At 39.4% G+C, this 15,768-nt stretch overlaps 1 protein-coding gene across 2 annotated transcripts in view; it reads left to right on the top strand.

The window, feature by feature from the left end:
• The window catches only part of TOX (thymocyte selection associated high mobility group box), a 225,010-nt gene extending 213,311 nt beyond the window's left edge, over nt 1-11,699 (top strand). For both annotated transcript variants that reach the window (XM_061342956.1, XM_061342957.1), the window contains exons 8-9: nt 7,990-8,141; nt 9,405-11,699. In XM_061342956.1, coding sequence (XP_061198940.1) covers nt 7,990-8,141; nt 9,405-9,441 — 189 coding nt within the window. In that variant the 3' untranslated portion in view covers nt 9,442-11,699. The remainder of the gene's footprint in view (nt 1-7,989; nt 8,142-9,404) is intronic.
• Nucleotides 11,700-15,768: the final 4,069 nt, after the last annotated feature.

Below are 15,768 nucleotides of genomic sequence, written 5' to 3'. Positions count from 1 at the left end.
CCAAGGTTCAGTGCTCATAGTGATCTGATTTTTTTCAGTCTTTGATCTTTGTCCTGAAAGTGATTTGGAGTAATCAGACAGGAAGGAAAACTTGTATTTTTCCTGGTCCAGTTTATTTTTCACAATCAGAGTAAATACTCATCAGACTTATGATCACAAAAATGTGGAGTCTGTCACTGTCATGTGTTCCTGAAGGTTTTCCTATTGGTTAGAAATCCAGTGTCCTGGTGAGAGTGTCCTGAGAGAGCGCATGCTCAAGTCTCAGAGAAACCCAGGAATTAACCACAAACCTAGGCAGCTGGAATTAGGCAGGGAAAGTCCTAGACAGGTGAGCCAGGAGGGTCTGTCTGGGGCTTCTAAACCTGATACAATCCTGGTTGAATCTGAAGGATCAGGGCAATGAGAAACAAAGCAATGGACTCAATGCAGTACCCTGCTTCATTTACCAAACATGGCAGATGACATCTGTGACAGAAGCCTGTTTAAATTGTATAGTTATATTTCACTGAGTTTTTATTGGAGATCCAGTCTTCCAAGTTCAGATTGTTTGCCAAGTTCAGTGTCACTTGAACATTACTTGTCCAGGGCAGAGTTCTAGAAGATAAAACCCCTTATGTGTTTTCCAGAATCATTGATAGGCATAATTTACTCAACAGATTTTAAAGTCTGGCTTTATTTATGGAATTTATAGTACAGTAGGGGCTAGCAAAAGATGTAATGCAGATGTTAGATAGTTGCATATATATACATACATCATCATTGTTGTATGTGTTCAAACACTTAGGTGATATTTCAAACCATTGCATACTACAAAAAGGTAAGATAATATGAATCTTCTGATGCTTTATTTTACCATATTGGACACTTGGAGTATATGGTGAGCACATCAATGGCTTGAGAGTAATTTCACTCATCTGTGAGATGTGTGGCATGCAATTATTCCTAATTTATGAGAAAACACAGGGCACTAGGTTGTATAAAAGAGGTGTGTAGAAGTCATATGTAGACCTGTACTATGATGAGTCTTGCTTTGATAAGAACAAGTACAGTAAAGCAAAAAATGGTGTATCGCTGTGTTCCTGCTCTCCACTATTAACCTCCTGAAAGGTTAGGTTAAATACCAGCTTATATTCCTTAGTCAGAAAGGCTGATGCTCATAATGAAGATACCATGGTGAGATATTTCTGAGCTTCACTCAAGGTGACAGGTGCTTAGAATGTGTTGAAATGATACACTGTCAATCTTAACTACATTTCTCTTTAAGCACTGTGAAACATCTGCAAGACAATTTATACTTCTTTTACTCCTCCTTTTGTTTTGAAGTAATATAACCTTTGACCTCTGGAAAAACTATGTAATTTCACTTTGGAATATTCGTAAATTTATTTTTTTTTGTTTGTTTATTTTAGCACACAAAAGTTTACAGAGTTTGAGAATTTAGTTTAAATATAGAATCAATTTCCTTTCAAGAATGATGCTGTTAAAGTGAAAGCAAAAAGGAAGTTAAATTTTAGGGCAACAGGCATACTACACCATGATTTGCCATGCTAGAGTAGCACAGTGGTATCCTCTCTGGTCTCTTAGGTTTGCCTCTTTCTAGCCATAGTCAAGCTATATTAGAAAACACTATCCCCATGATTTTACACTGCATTAGAGCAATGAATACAGGTTGGCCACCAAATGGCAAAGAGCAAGAAGTCAAGAAACTTTAACCTGAGCCTCTTTCTGGCTCAGTTTTCTAAGGACTCTGCTCTTCTCTCTGCTCAAAACACTGCTCATCACAGAGTGAGTTAAGAGGAAAATGCATAGTGGAAAAAGAAGCAAGCCCTCCAAATGATGGAGCAGCATAGAATCAACAGCAATGAGGACAAACAAAAGGCGACAACCTGTGTGTGTGACCTATGGTGATGAAGGAAGAAGGTCTCTAGATGCAAGGCTCCAGTCTGCGCAGCACAGTGTAGACCCTGCTATTCTGCTGCATAAAAAGACAGCCGAGAAGAATGGGAGACTATGTGGTCTGTTAAACCAGAAGCAATAGTTGTATTTATTTCAAATTTTTACTTTCCCCTCCCTCAGCTGTTTGATTTCCTCCATGCTAAATGTGTGGCCACCCTAAGCCTTTTCCAGACTCCAAAAGGAATCTAGTTTGTGTAAGCAGAACAGAAACTAATTAACATCCCACTCCCTACAGCATGACTTACAACAGGAGATATTTTCCTTTTCAGAAGCCTCACTACTGCTCATACCAAACAGACTAATACACTTTAAGAAGAAATCAGGTAGATTTCCTCATGTCATACTACAGCATGAAGCATAATAGGGGCAAGGGACGGGTCAGTGTGCCAACAGCTTCCTAGCAGTCTACTGCAGGCATTCACAGACTCACCTGGCTGGGCACCACCATGGCAGACAGACAGCTGTGCTGCAGACCTGTTAGAAGCAGTAGTCACAGCTACCCCCACGGGTGAGTTGTCATTTCTTTCCTTTTTTCTCGTGACATCTAGCTTTGAAATAGTTAGTGGCTTACTAGTGGGATGCTCAGTGGTAGCAGGCTCAAGAAATCCCTGCTCTCTACAGGTCCCCTGCCTCAACATTGTGGCTCGGGGAGATTTGGTCACTCATTTTTCCAGGTGAGGGAGGATAGTTTCTTACCCTGAAGAGCATCTTGTAGTACATCTGAAGCACAGCCAGCTCTAAGACGAATCACATAAAGAGCCAGATTCCAGTCCTGGCAAGCAGAAACACAGTTCTCCAAAGCCACTGTGCATGAAATCCACAAATTCTTCTTCTGTGTGTAACTTTGAGAAGGAACTGATAAGTGCTGACCTGGGGAGACAGTTCTGCCCCCACTGCTACCAGGACAATGAGCTGATCTTCATCAGCTCCACAGGGAACAGCATGTCCTCCACTGCCTGCATGTGTGCAGCTGCCAAACCAAGAGAGACTGCCAGCTGGAGAAGGGCAATCTCCTCCACGAGTCCACAAAAAAGTACAGAGCATCAAGAAGATCAGAAGGGTTGGTAGCCAAAAAGCCTCAGTGACTGCACAATTTCCATCATTTTAAAAATCAATTAGTTCTGTGGAGTATACAGCAATGCATCCAAATTGTTCTGAAATGTACAAAGCAAAGTAATATTTACGTATTAGCATTTTGGTCATATGCCTAGAATTGGTAAATACTTTTTAATTTGTTTTGAACAATCTCCTCTATTTTGAGTTATCCAAATATTTTTTTTATATATTTTTTCCTGGAAAGTAGACTATTTTGTGTCTTTTCCTTCCTGTTCCAAAACAATTAATTAATAAATTAAATAATGAGCACTACTGTAGACCTTCGAGGTACTTGTTTACAGCGTTAATCCTTTGCAGTGTAAGAAATGACTGTTTAGTTCTATTCTCAATCTATTCTCAATTAGGTCCTGATTGTTATTATATATAACTTCTAATTCTGAATTATGCTATGTTTTTCTTAAATATTATTAAAGGGAGCCACATGAAAGTTTTACTTTGTGAAAGTCTAAATCCATCGTGTAACAGTTTTTCTTTCATCCGCTTTTGATACACTGGAAGAAACACAGTAGATTAGAAGAGTATGATTTTTCTTTAATTAAATGCTCGTGAGAGCATTTTATCAGTGTATTATTTTTTACCTGATAAAAGAGGTGCTTCTCTGCAGTCTGTTTCTTAGGTTTGACATTATGTTTAATTTTTTCTTAGTTGGGATCAGATAGTCTGAATCTTAACACTTGCCATTCAAATCAGGACAATTTCTCCAATGATCGGGCTAAAATGGTGTCTGAAGTTGCAACCTGTTTTCTGTTTCAAAGTTGTTCTTTCCTTTCTCTACTCGGACATTTTTGCTTCTTTCTGAGTGTACCCCTCTATGCAGCCTGTTGTACTGTGATTGTGTGTGGGGAGTGATGAGGCTGAGGATTCATTCCCTCCCAGATGCGCTCAGTCCTTGTTAAGGAAGCCTTTTAAGTAGCCCTGCTGGAAGCATCTCCTTCCCTGTTCAAAATCCTTCACCAGGGTGGGATGGGAAGTCCTGTTACAATCTCTGTCCCACATCAGTTCATAACTAGAGCAAGCAAAACTAGATTCTTAATGCCTAGTAATCATGGCTGCAAGTGTATGCATAACAAAGTAGAAGGTTAATGTATGTCACATCTTATTTTTTTAATTATTTTTTTTTAAATAAGAGTTCATTTTAGTCTACTTCTAGGTATTTCTTTTCCTTTAGAAAATAAATGTATACAGCAAGATGATTGCATAGCCTGCCAAAAGTAATAGCCTCATTTTTTCTGGTATATATTATATATAGTAAACTCAGGGACCTGCTGTATTTGTCCAGATTTTTCCTCTTTTTTGTTAAGCTTTGTCTTTGAATGAGGTCAAGAGAAAAAAAAAATCATTAATATCTGTCAACTTCCTTTATAACCTTAAGGAAAAATCTTTCTATGATATCACACAGACAGATTTTCAATTTCCTTGTGTAATAAACAGATGCTTTAGGATTTGGATGTAATTTAAAGGTTTAAAATATCACATTGAGATTGATGAATAAATCAGTTGTGAAGACAAAAACATTGATGCCTGTTGAAAATACCTCTCCAGACAGGCAGGAAATGAAATTAGTTCCCAGTAAAGTGTGGAGATGAGGATCACTGTTTAGTTCTGCTGCAGGCTTTTTAGGACTTGCTACAGTGGCACAACGAAACTGCTAGGGCTACAGAAATCTAATTAAAAAGCAAATGTCCCTCCTGACATCGAATTAATCTTTATCAAGTTCCCTATTTTTATTTCAATCTGGAACAAGAAAATGAAGTTTAAAATTCTAGTCATGTTGCAAAACAGTTGGTGATTTTCTCTTGGGCATTACGATGCAAAAACATTCAGCATTGTTTAATTAGACCTCGAAGCACTCATTTTCTGAGCACTTTTTATTTCATCATTGTTTGTTAAGGGCTTACATAAATAATACACAAATATTTACTACAAGCCTGGTATAAGGCTGTCTCCCTCTGTTGTACCTATCTCTATTTCCAGAGCTCTTCTGTTGGTGAAAATGCTGTAGTAATTATTGCTTACATCTTAAACAATCACCATGCTTTATCAGTCCTTCATATCGAGCTTGGGTTTCATAAATTACTTTGCCCTAGAAGCACACTTCCCAGCACCCACATTGCTGGTATTCTTGTAGCCCTCAACCCCAGAGGGACCACTGAGCTCAGCTGCTTCGGAGCTGCAACCTGGCTCAGATACCTCTGCACCACATTAAAATGTAGTGTCTGAGCATGTCCTAAGAAACAGGCTCCAATTCCAGACACTTGTAAACTAAACAGCGTTGCCAGGTGCAAGATGAAAGTGTTGTTACCCCTTAATTTGCAGATAGGAGAATTAAGTTTGGATTCATGGTCCCAACTTTAATATGAGAGGTATCAATTCAGTCCAAGCGTATGTGCATGCATGCTTTGCTGGAAGACAGCCAAAGCAATTTGGCTGCGGTCATACAGAAAACCTGAAAAAATATAAGTCCCCACTCAGTTCGAAGCTGGCATTTAAACTGCAGGACCATCCTCCAGCATCTTAAGCTATTCATTTATTTCATTTAGGACAAGAGGGAATGGCTTTAAACTGAAAGAAGGGAGATTTAGATTAGACATGAGGAAGAAATTCTTTACTTTGAGGGTGGTGATACACTGGAACAGGTTGCCCAGAGAAGTTGTGGATGCCCCATCCCTGGAAGCGTTCAAGGACAGACTGAATGGGACTTCGAGCAACCTGGTCTAGTGGAAGGTGTGCCTGCCTATGGCAGGGGACTTGAAACTAGATGATCTTTAAGGTCCTTTCCAACCTAAACCATTCTGTGATTCTATGATTCTATTTTTTGCCCTAAGTCCAGAAGAAATGAAATGGATATTGCATTGATGGTCTCTTCCTCTGATTTGAGGGAACTGTCTCTTCCTGCTGCATGCTCACTTGCATGCTTTGCTACAGCACTGCTGGAGCTGCTGGTCCCATATAGTGCTTTTCTCATATATGATTGTTTCATCAAGACTGATAAGAGAGAGCTCAAGGGCATTTCTACCAAAGGTAAACCTGATTGCCTGAAGGTAGGATGTGTTTCTGCAGTTAGTTTACTCTTACAGTTAATCAGAAAGTCCTTACGGGTGATGTTTTGTATAGAAATGATGATGGTGATCTACAAAACCAATTTTTCTGCCTTCTTATTACATGAACCTCCAATCAAAGTCATTGGGAAGTCTGTTCAATTACAGTTTCCTTTGGATCTGTTGCAGGCATGGGGGTAGTTTTAGCAGCCTGATGTGCAGCTTTGGAGCCTGGTGAAAAGACAGTGTACAGTCACCACGGGTGGGTTTTATTGTACTTTATTAGCTGGGCAGTGTATAATTTACATGACAACTAGATGCGGAATTCGGCTGTGGAATTGCACATGACTGTTTCTTGGAGTCATCAAGGACAAAGTGAGGCTCCAAAGAGCTGAAGTGCGTACTGAAGTGTGACTTGGGATATACTCCATATGGGAGATAATATGGAAGAAAATGGCACTCATTTATGGCCACAATCCAAGATCAGGATGAATGGAGTAGGTTGACGGTGTGCACTAGAGGTGTGGCAGCGCAGAACACCCTCAGGACCTCTGGGAAAGAGCTGGAGTATAATGCACCAAGGGATTTGAAGGAACTGACATGGTATACTTGAAGCAAGTTCATTTCTGTGGATGGAGGCAGGCAAAAACTGAGAATACTCATTTATTTGATTAAAGATAATGTGGCTGACTTGTTAAACCTGGAGAAAAGAAAAAAACAAGCTCTCCACAAAACTCCTGTCCCAGTGAAAGCTGTGTGCAAGAAGTGATCACAGATATGATGACATAATCGCATAATGAGCTAGAATTTAAAACTAAAAGCTGTGAGCTTCAATTCAGTCTATTCTCTACATGGACTTTGGCCAGACAGAAGGGGTTTTCAAACTAGGTATCTCAGTTCAGGTTCAGTTTCTAATTTAGCAGCTACATATCCACATAACTTGAGTGGGAATTGTATGCCCTTCCCCAGGAAGGAGTTTGGTCTGGGTTTCTTTCAGCAGTCATTGATTGCTTTCATACAGCATTCCCGTACTTTTACCCAATATAGTTCTTCTAACTCTACAGGAATATGATATACATTTACAAAGGGTGAACCAGATACATTAGCTTTGAAATTTCAATTGTTCTCCTGGTTTTGAAACACAATATTTAAACATCCTCATATATCAAAAGAACTAAAAATTATTATGACTTCACATGACAGAGATTTCAGGGAGCAGGTTAGATGTCTCTTTGTAACTTCCACTTTTTTTTCTCAGCTTCTTAGTTTCAAAAAGCAAGTTATTCTGTGCTACTTTCGCTGCATTAGTCCAGCAACTGTTAAAAGGCTTTGGTTGAATTTCTGTTTAGTTGAGAGAGAAGTACAAATAAAAGAAGCAGCAGATGGTCCCTTTGTGACTGAATGAAGAAAAAGGGTTTTGAGAACAATATGTGAATAGGTGTAGTCTAATAAAACAGTCAGCCACCTGCTGCCTCCATCCTTCAAAAAGATTCTGTTGCATATTCTGGGAATTAACAACTAGTGTGTATCCTTACATTTAATCTAAATGGAAGCTCTAAGGAGCAAACAGGGTTTTTTGCCCCAGTGCTGATTGAGTTGTTCTCTTGGTTTTGAATTGTTTCTGCCCTGTCCCTTTTAGTTCCTTCCTGTGACTCTAATAGATAACAACAATTTGGCAGTGTTTCATTTCTCAAAGAATGATTTAAAACCTTAGAAAACACCAACATGTTTTTTTCCTATTTGAAGTTTGATGACCTAAAGTACACCTGGAAAAGGAATTATTCTACAATTTCACAGTATGCATATTTTGGAGTTTTTTAATGTACCCAAACTCTTGCTTGGTTTCCATACATTGTAATGTACTTGCTTTCTCCTCTAGGGATTTACTCTTCAACCTGATTATCAGAATATCATCAATCCAACATCAACAGCTGCACAAGTTGTTACCCAAGCAATGGAGTATGTTCGTTCAGGGTGCAGAAATCCTCCAGCACAGACTGTGGACTGGAATAATGACTACTGCAGTAATGGGTAAGCAGCCAGTGAATGCCACCTTGTGTTGAGCAACGTTCATGACACAAGTATCTGGTAACAAACTTTGGAAACAACTTTGTTGCCTGTTTCCCTACAGGATTTCAGAAGTGCATCTGTGAATGTGCTATATTTATTCAGTAGTTAGACTGCTGTGGGACAGCAAGTTTTCAATACATGCATTTATTAGATATTTTTGTCACTTTATCACAGCACATACACTTTCCTCTTAGAGAACTTCCGTTCTTCAGAAAATCAGAACTGAAATCTTGAGGGAGAAGGTACAGGAAAGAAGTTTTAAGATCATTATGTCCTATCCGAGAGGCAAATGGCATGAACTATTTTCTCCAAATACTCTTGCTGCCAGTGAAAACAACCAATCTGGGTCATGAAAACCCATCAGTGAGATGCAGGGGTGATGTATGTGATACAAGATACAGGGAAGGGCATTGGCAAGAGAATCACGTGACTGTAACCAGAAACAAAACACCATGCCTGTAAGAGCTCTACCATAAGGTTAGTAGCCCCTTCCAACCCCCAGCTCTTCTGCAATATGGGTTTTCTGAAGCCATGTTGCTGTCCACAGAACTGCAGGGAATCATTTAAGACTCTGAACAGAAGGTATCTTTTGAGTTTCAAATAATAGATTTTGTGCCTTGTGAACATGCTGACCAGCCTGGCCTCTCCTTGACCTTGGCATGAATCACCAAGGCAAAGGCAGATAAAAGCTCTTAGTTGCTACCAAATCATCAAATTAGCACAGAGAAATGAACACAAACACATGTCTACCCAAAGCGTTTTGGCTGTTAGTATGACTGAATAAAATAGGCCAGAGATGTCAGCGTCTGGAAACTATGTGCATGTAACCAAGCTTTCATGACCTCTAAGGAAAGTGGCCACATCATATTAGGGTGCTTATGGAATATCGTTCCAAGATCTGTGCTGAACCCTGAGCTGTACCTATCTGTGCAGTACATGAGATGTACATCAGTGCTACCAATCTGCTAAAGCAGGTGATGTCAAACCAGAGCCTAAACCCACGTCCCAGTCCTGTGTAGTTTAGAGAGATCTTCAGGTTGCTGCATGTCACTTTGGCACTAGGATTTTTCTTACTATTAACCATGGTCAGGCAGCCATACTTCAGTGATATGCTTGGAATTAATGACCTGTGGTAGAGATATGGGGTTTTTTTGGGGAGAATACAACTAAAATATCAGAAAAAGAAATTTAAAATCACATTTGTTCTTTTTTCCTTTTGAACAGGGGCATGCAGAGGGACAAAGCACTCTACCTTACCTGAAAATCTGAAACACCTCTCCTTTCCACTGAGGAATGCAGGGAAGTCTTTTCATCATGGATTGCTATATGCAGTCAAGGCAGTTCTGCATTTTATTAGGAAATACAAGTTGCTAAGCACTTAGGACTATTTGAGCTTGTGGGTCCCCCACTCTGGAAAAAATAGTCATGCTTCTTTCTTTTTCCTTTTTTTTTTTCCTTCTCTTTTTTTTTACCCATTTTTTTCTCTTTCTTTCTCCTTTGCATCCCTACCCTGAGATCCTTTAACGGACACTGCTTTTCTTCTTCCCTGAAGGAAACTTGGACCATTCAGATTTTATGTTGGTTTTTGCTGTGAAGTGCTGCGATAGTAACTGCCTTAGCAACTGTAGATGTCTCAGATAAAAGTCCTGGATTTTCCATTGGTTTTTCATAATGGGTGTTTATATGAAACTACTAAAGACTTTTTAAATGGCTTGATGTAGCAGTCATAGCAAGTTTGTAAATAGCATCTATGTTACACTCTCCTAGAGTATAAAATGTGAATGTTTTTGTAGCTAATTGTAATTGAAACTGGCTCATTCCAGTTTATTGATTTCACAATAAGGGTTAAATTGGCAAACATTCATATTTTTACTTCATTTTTAAACAACTGACTAATAGTTCTATATTTTCAAAGTGTCTGAGGAAAAAAAAAAGTAAAATATTCCCAAATTATATTAATTAAAAATATTGGCTTTGTCTCATGAAATAAACACACACACAAAAAAATAAAGGACAGAAACTAATGTTGATAAAGAGCAAACACATTTATTTTGTACTGCCTAAAAAAGGCTTCTTTTTTTTAAAAAAGAAAATCACTTTATGTGTACTGGTTAGTAAACGTCATTTAAGTCCTTTCATGTATAAAACTGCCAAATGCTTACCTGATATTTTATTAGATGCAGAAACAGATTGGAGACAGCTAAATTATAACCTTTACATATGGCTATGTATTATTGTTTCTTCATACTGTGTCTGTATTTAATCTTTTTTATGGAACCTGTTGCGCCTATTTATGAAATAATAAATATAGGTGTTTGTAAGTAAATTTGTTAGCATTCTAAAGAGGTTTCTTTGACGCTTTAACGTTTGCTGGCACAAATTGTTCACAACTGATGTGAATACTTTATTTAGTTTTTACAGTGACATATACAACACCAAACCTGCTTTACTGGCAGAAAATGAAGGTAACCAATACTTCTCTATTTCTTTGGTTGTTAAGGAAAAAAGAAAAAAGATATTTTAAGTAATTCCCTTTTTAAAGCATTGTAGCAGAAAGTTGCCCAAAACTAATGCTTGAACCAACAAAACTAACTGAATAAAGCTGCATAATGCTTCTTCTTGGAACTTCACCAGTTTTGGTTAATTAGTCAAGTGGAATAAAAATACTACCAACAGAAATGTTACCAAATATGCTTCAGCCATTTTATTATACATGCAAAAGTTCCTACAGAGTTGTAGGGACTGTAGCACAAATAAAGTGAAAGGTAAGTTCAACAGCCACAGGGAAAGGGTTAAAAAAATCCAAAAGAAGGTATTTTTGTCAAAGTTTTGGATCAGGGGTAGCTCTGAAAACATATTTCAGAAGGATTTCATCCCAGATCCCTGTCCAGTTAATGGAGAGTACCACAGATTTGTATTTTCAGTGTGAAATAAAGAAAGCAACTTGGATAAAATACACATTATGCAATGCCATTGATTTTTCTTTAAAAACAAACCAGAAACAAAGGCATGCTTGTTTTTGAATGATTTCAGGCAATGTACAATCAGAATCACTTGGCATGTAATAACTAATAAATAATGCAGATCAGATGTGATTACTCAAATGACTGTAGCTGAGAGCTCTAATTTTCCTGTCTTGAAACTGTATGAGAACTCGTGATTAAATTCACAGTTTATTGTTTGTCTGTTTAGTACTTTAGAAATATATCAGCACTACTAATTACCCAATGTCTTCTATTTATTATATTATAGTAAACTACATTTTCCACTCATATTAATTTTAAAGCAAGAAGATAATTACTGAGGATGAGAAAAATCAGCTTTGATTTTGAAAGGCAGTTTTCCTTTTTCTGTTATGGAAAAGAACTGTGTTATCTTCATTTCTTTTAGAGCAGGTGCACAGTCACATAAAGTTGTTAATTTCAGTATCCAATCAGAGTTCAAAATACAAGAAAACTTTAATGTAAATAAAAAAATACATCATGAATAAAATACTTATTCTGTATGAACATCTGGCTAGTTGGTGTCCCTCAGTCTGTAAGACGGGAAACCTTTGGTGTGTTTACCATGCAGCACCTTACCCATCCACTGCTTTGAGTGTGGTTCTGTACCTGGACTCTGTTGGGACGGGACAGCTATGCTGGAAGAGCAGCTTTTTTGGCCAGGGTTATACTGAAGCCACTTTGTTCCAAAGGAAGGATCCAACTTCAGTGCATAAACATCAGTTCTTCTTGTCTGACCTTGGGAAAAAGCAATGGTTGCCAGCAAAGGGAAACTGCTACTTTGGTTTCAGCTGTGCATTGACATACACAAGTTGTCAATAGATGTAGTCTAGAAAGTTGAGATCTTTTTGTAAGCAGGTGGAACTCCACTGGAGTTCATGAATATATTCCCCATCCTTCACTAAAGCTCTGTGGCTTAGGCCACAATAACACATACACCAAAGTCACTGGTTGTAAATCACCATCTGTCATAATGATGATAGAAAGCACACAGGAACAAAACAACCTACACATTGAAGCAACACAGTACAGCAAGTAAATAAGATAAAGACATCTGTCAAAGTGATAGAAACAAAGGGAAATAATTTCTTCCATCAACTGAATTTTAATTTTTTTTTTTTTTTAAAGTGGTAGGCAAAAAGCAAGGTTAGCAACATACACACTGCAAAATGTAAATCCCATTTGCTATCACCAAGGTAAGCAGAGGTTTTGAAAAGGAAAGGCTGTTCAAATTTAACGCTGCTCTCGGTGTGCCACATTCTGGCAATGTAAGTCCAGGTCTATCACCAAATTCACAGAGCAGAAATCCCACCCTGCTACTGCCTCTGGCCCAAAGCAGTTCTTTAAAGGGACCCACTATAGGATTCCCCACACACCCCATTCATCCACAGGCAGTAAGTAACGTATTCATGGAGGGGCCCAGCCATTCACAATGAAATGTAATGTAGTCATGCCCACTTCTCTCTCTTACCAAGTACCAGTTCCTGATTCCAATGGTGTCTCTGCCAAATATCCCCTGCGAGGCTCCTCTGTAAACAGCAAACCTGACAACAAAAGAGCTCATTACTGGAAGGTAAAACATGCTCTTACCACCTTCCTCAACCTTCTGAGACTTCATCTCAACATGAACTAACATTTCCAAGACTATATCTGCTTATTTCTTAGCCGATCCTGTAAACATGGCAGATCCACAGAGATCTCTTTCTGTGCTCTGGGGAAACGGAGGGGGTAAAAATCCTTTTGTGCACTACGTGAGAAACAGCTGAAAAGCTGTATGCAACCCATACAGGAGTTACTCCACAGAGCTCCCATTAATAGGCAGGCATAGATAGATTAGAGGTAGAGGCAGAGCTAGAGGTAGGGCTAGAGACAGAGACAAGAGAGAGGCAGAGGTAGTAGAGGTAGAGCTTGAGGTAGGGCTAGAGAGATACAGGCAGAGACAGACAGATACATAACCATTGCCCTGTTAATTATTTATCTGGTGTCTTCGTTTTCCATTCAAACAAAACACTCTAGTGAGTACCGCAGTGTGCTGGCAGTGCTGCAGGAGGTGCTCAGCACCTCAGAGAACACGAGGTGCTTTGTGTCAGGTCTTGCAGATGGCATTTGGTTTCCTTTGCAAAGTCATGTATTTTAGTATTACCCAGCAGCACATTAAATCACAACTCAAATGTAGTTCTTATTCCACCGACAAGAGGACAAGTGAGAACAATGACTTGTAACATTTCAGAGCCTGTCACAGTTACTGCCTAATTAGAGAAACCCACTAGCAAATGTGCATCTGCATGGATCCTGCCACTGTCATCATTTCACATTCTATTAAGGGCTTGCTGCGATAGACACTTTACAAAGAAATTTTGTTCAGGCTAATACCAAGCTGGAGAGGACATAATTGGCTAGAAAATAAAACAGGAGAGGGAAAAAAGAAAGAAAGAGAGGAAGGGGGAAAGAAAAGGAAACATTCCTATTTGGAAAACAAACTGTATGCAAAAACCCACGGTATACTGCTGAGAAGATCCTTACCCTCTGACAATTGTGTGTTTACAACAAGTCTGAGCATAATTGCTCTGATGGGCTGTCAAGGAAAAGATTAATTTGGCAAAGATTAGTATTGACTTGCTGTTTATTAAGGCTTTTAAACAGCTGTATCTGGCAACATTCCTGTAAGTGCCTGTCATGTCTGAAAATCAGGCTCACACCCGGGTGCTTGCCAGCTGTTGCTAAACAATCTTACCACTTTTGAGTATCTTTCTCCAGGCCAAACAGCAAGAGCAAAGTATTGCCAAATGAGTCTCTCTCTCGCGCCCTGTCACTTTTCAGGAGATCTGAGAGCTCAAATATCAGCTGATGGCTTGATGGCTGAGCTGATAGCAGATGCTGGGAGCCAGCACGGTGGTTAGAGAGGTGCTACGCCACCCGGTCCCCCCGTGCCAAGGGGACGGTGCTGCTGTTGGTCACCTCACCGACACAGAAAACCACAGCTTTCAACTGCTGCAATGCAAAAGGGGGTTTAAACCCTTCAGTGCTGCCAATCAGTTTGTTAGGAGGCACTCCAGAGTGAGAGGTTCAGCTCCGCCAGGCTCTGATGGATCAAGCCAACAGCCTAGGAGGGTGTGTGAAAGTACAGTAGACATCATTAATCTTTATAAAATGAGACAACGTTTTCTTCTATGATTTTTCCCCCCAGACTGCTGATAAACACAAGTCATAAAAGCCATGCATGCAAAATACCCTGGTTCAATGGAAACCTGTAAAAGCAAAGATGTCAGCTGTTGTTTTTGTTACATTACTTAAAACATTTCAGCTTGCATTGTAGGCTTCAGTAGTGAGCTCAGAAACAAATAATACCAATGGAAAGAAGGATAAACGGCTGCAGCTAAATGCCAATACAAATAGCCGTGTGTTACAATTAAAGTTGATTTGGCCTTTCAAATAGAAGTCTGATTTTCTGGGATTAATCTCGACCTTTTCAAGTCGCATCAGGCTGAAGTAAGTTGTCAGAACAGATGTGAATTTTGTTTGCAGAGAACAGTTGTAGTCCGGTAACCCTTAGAACATCAGCATTTTCAGACTGCCAGCCAGCTGACCAGGGAGGATGCGGACAGCAGATACGGAGCGCACACAGCAGGCAGAACCAGAGGACTCATAGCCTTGTCCAGAGGCTGGAAGTTTAGGTCAGAAAATCTCAAACTGGAACTGAAGTAGTTTTAACTCTGAATTTACCAAGCATTACAGTGGATGCACAACCACTTGGGGAAAAAAAAAGAAGTTAGATAAGGATGGACACCTTTGTAAAGCACATGTTCTTTAGCTAAATCAAACATGTAAGTAGGTGATGCTCCATGTGTTTCACAGAAGGCTGGGAACACATTTTGTAACACAGAAGTCTCTGAAGGCTCCAAGAATCACACATTTCAGATGCTGCTCTAAACTAGCTTTCTAAGAAGTTTTGGCTTACAATCTGCATGGCTCCAGTACTTAAAAAAAAAAGGGGGTGGGGGGGAAGAAAAAGGGGAAAAAGAAAACCTCTAGTGAATATTCAGGCTTCTCATATCTCGATACATAGAGTCAGTAACTTCTCAGCTCTATGCACAGCATGTATGGTGTCCTTGAGGGTCCCAAAGAACCAAGTTTCAGTGGAAGTAAAAGAGTCAAAGTCCCCTTCAACACAGGCTGAAGGTGGGGGGCAGAAGAGCTAGTCCCCTTACTCTGCTAGCACAGCAACTGTGGCAATGCAAGCCTCTTCGGGCACAAAGCCTGCAGGTGGCTTTTGTGATGCCACCTTTCTTCACAATGGAACACTTGGATCCATGTTTACGCCATCAGTGCAGTCACATTTTTAAATATTGAAGATGCAAAAAAGATTCTTCCTGCTGTCTATGTAGCACAGCTTAGATAGCAACTAGAAGTTCAAAGTTCATTCAAAACATGTCATTGCTTGAATAAAAAAGGCTGATGCCCTGTTTAGTAGAGAAAGCCTTTATGTTTTGATATCTACTTCTGCTCAGAGTTCTTAAATGATGAGCTGAGCATCTCCTTTTCTCTGCCATAGAAGCATGTGTTACATAGTTTTGTAAGAGATGAAT

The sequence above is a fragment of the Neopsephotus bourkii genome, unplaced genomic scaffold (genome assembly GCF_033783945.1).
Source record: "Neopsephotus bourkii isolate Nb327-2 ecotype Australia unplaced genomic scaffold, CSIRO-AGI_Nbou_v1 NB_1820, whole genome shotgun sequence".
In the NCBI taxonomy this organism is placed as follows: Eukaryota; Metazoa; Chordata; class Aves; order Psittaciformes; family Psittacidae; genus Neopsephotus; species Neopsephotus bourkii.
This window is presented reverse-complemented; position numbering and strand designations above follow the sequence as displayed.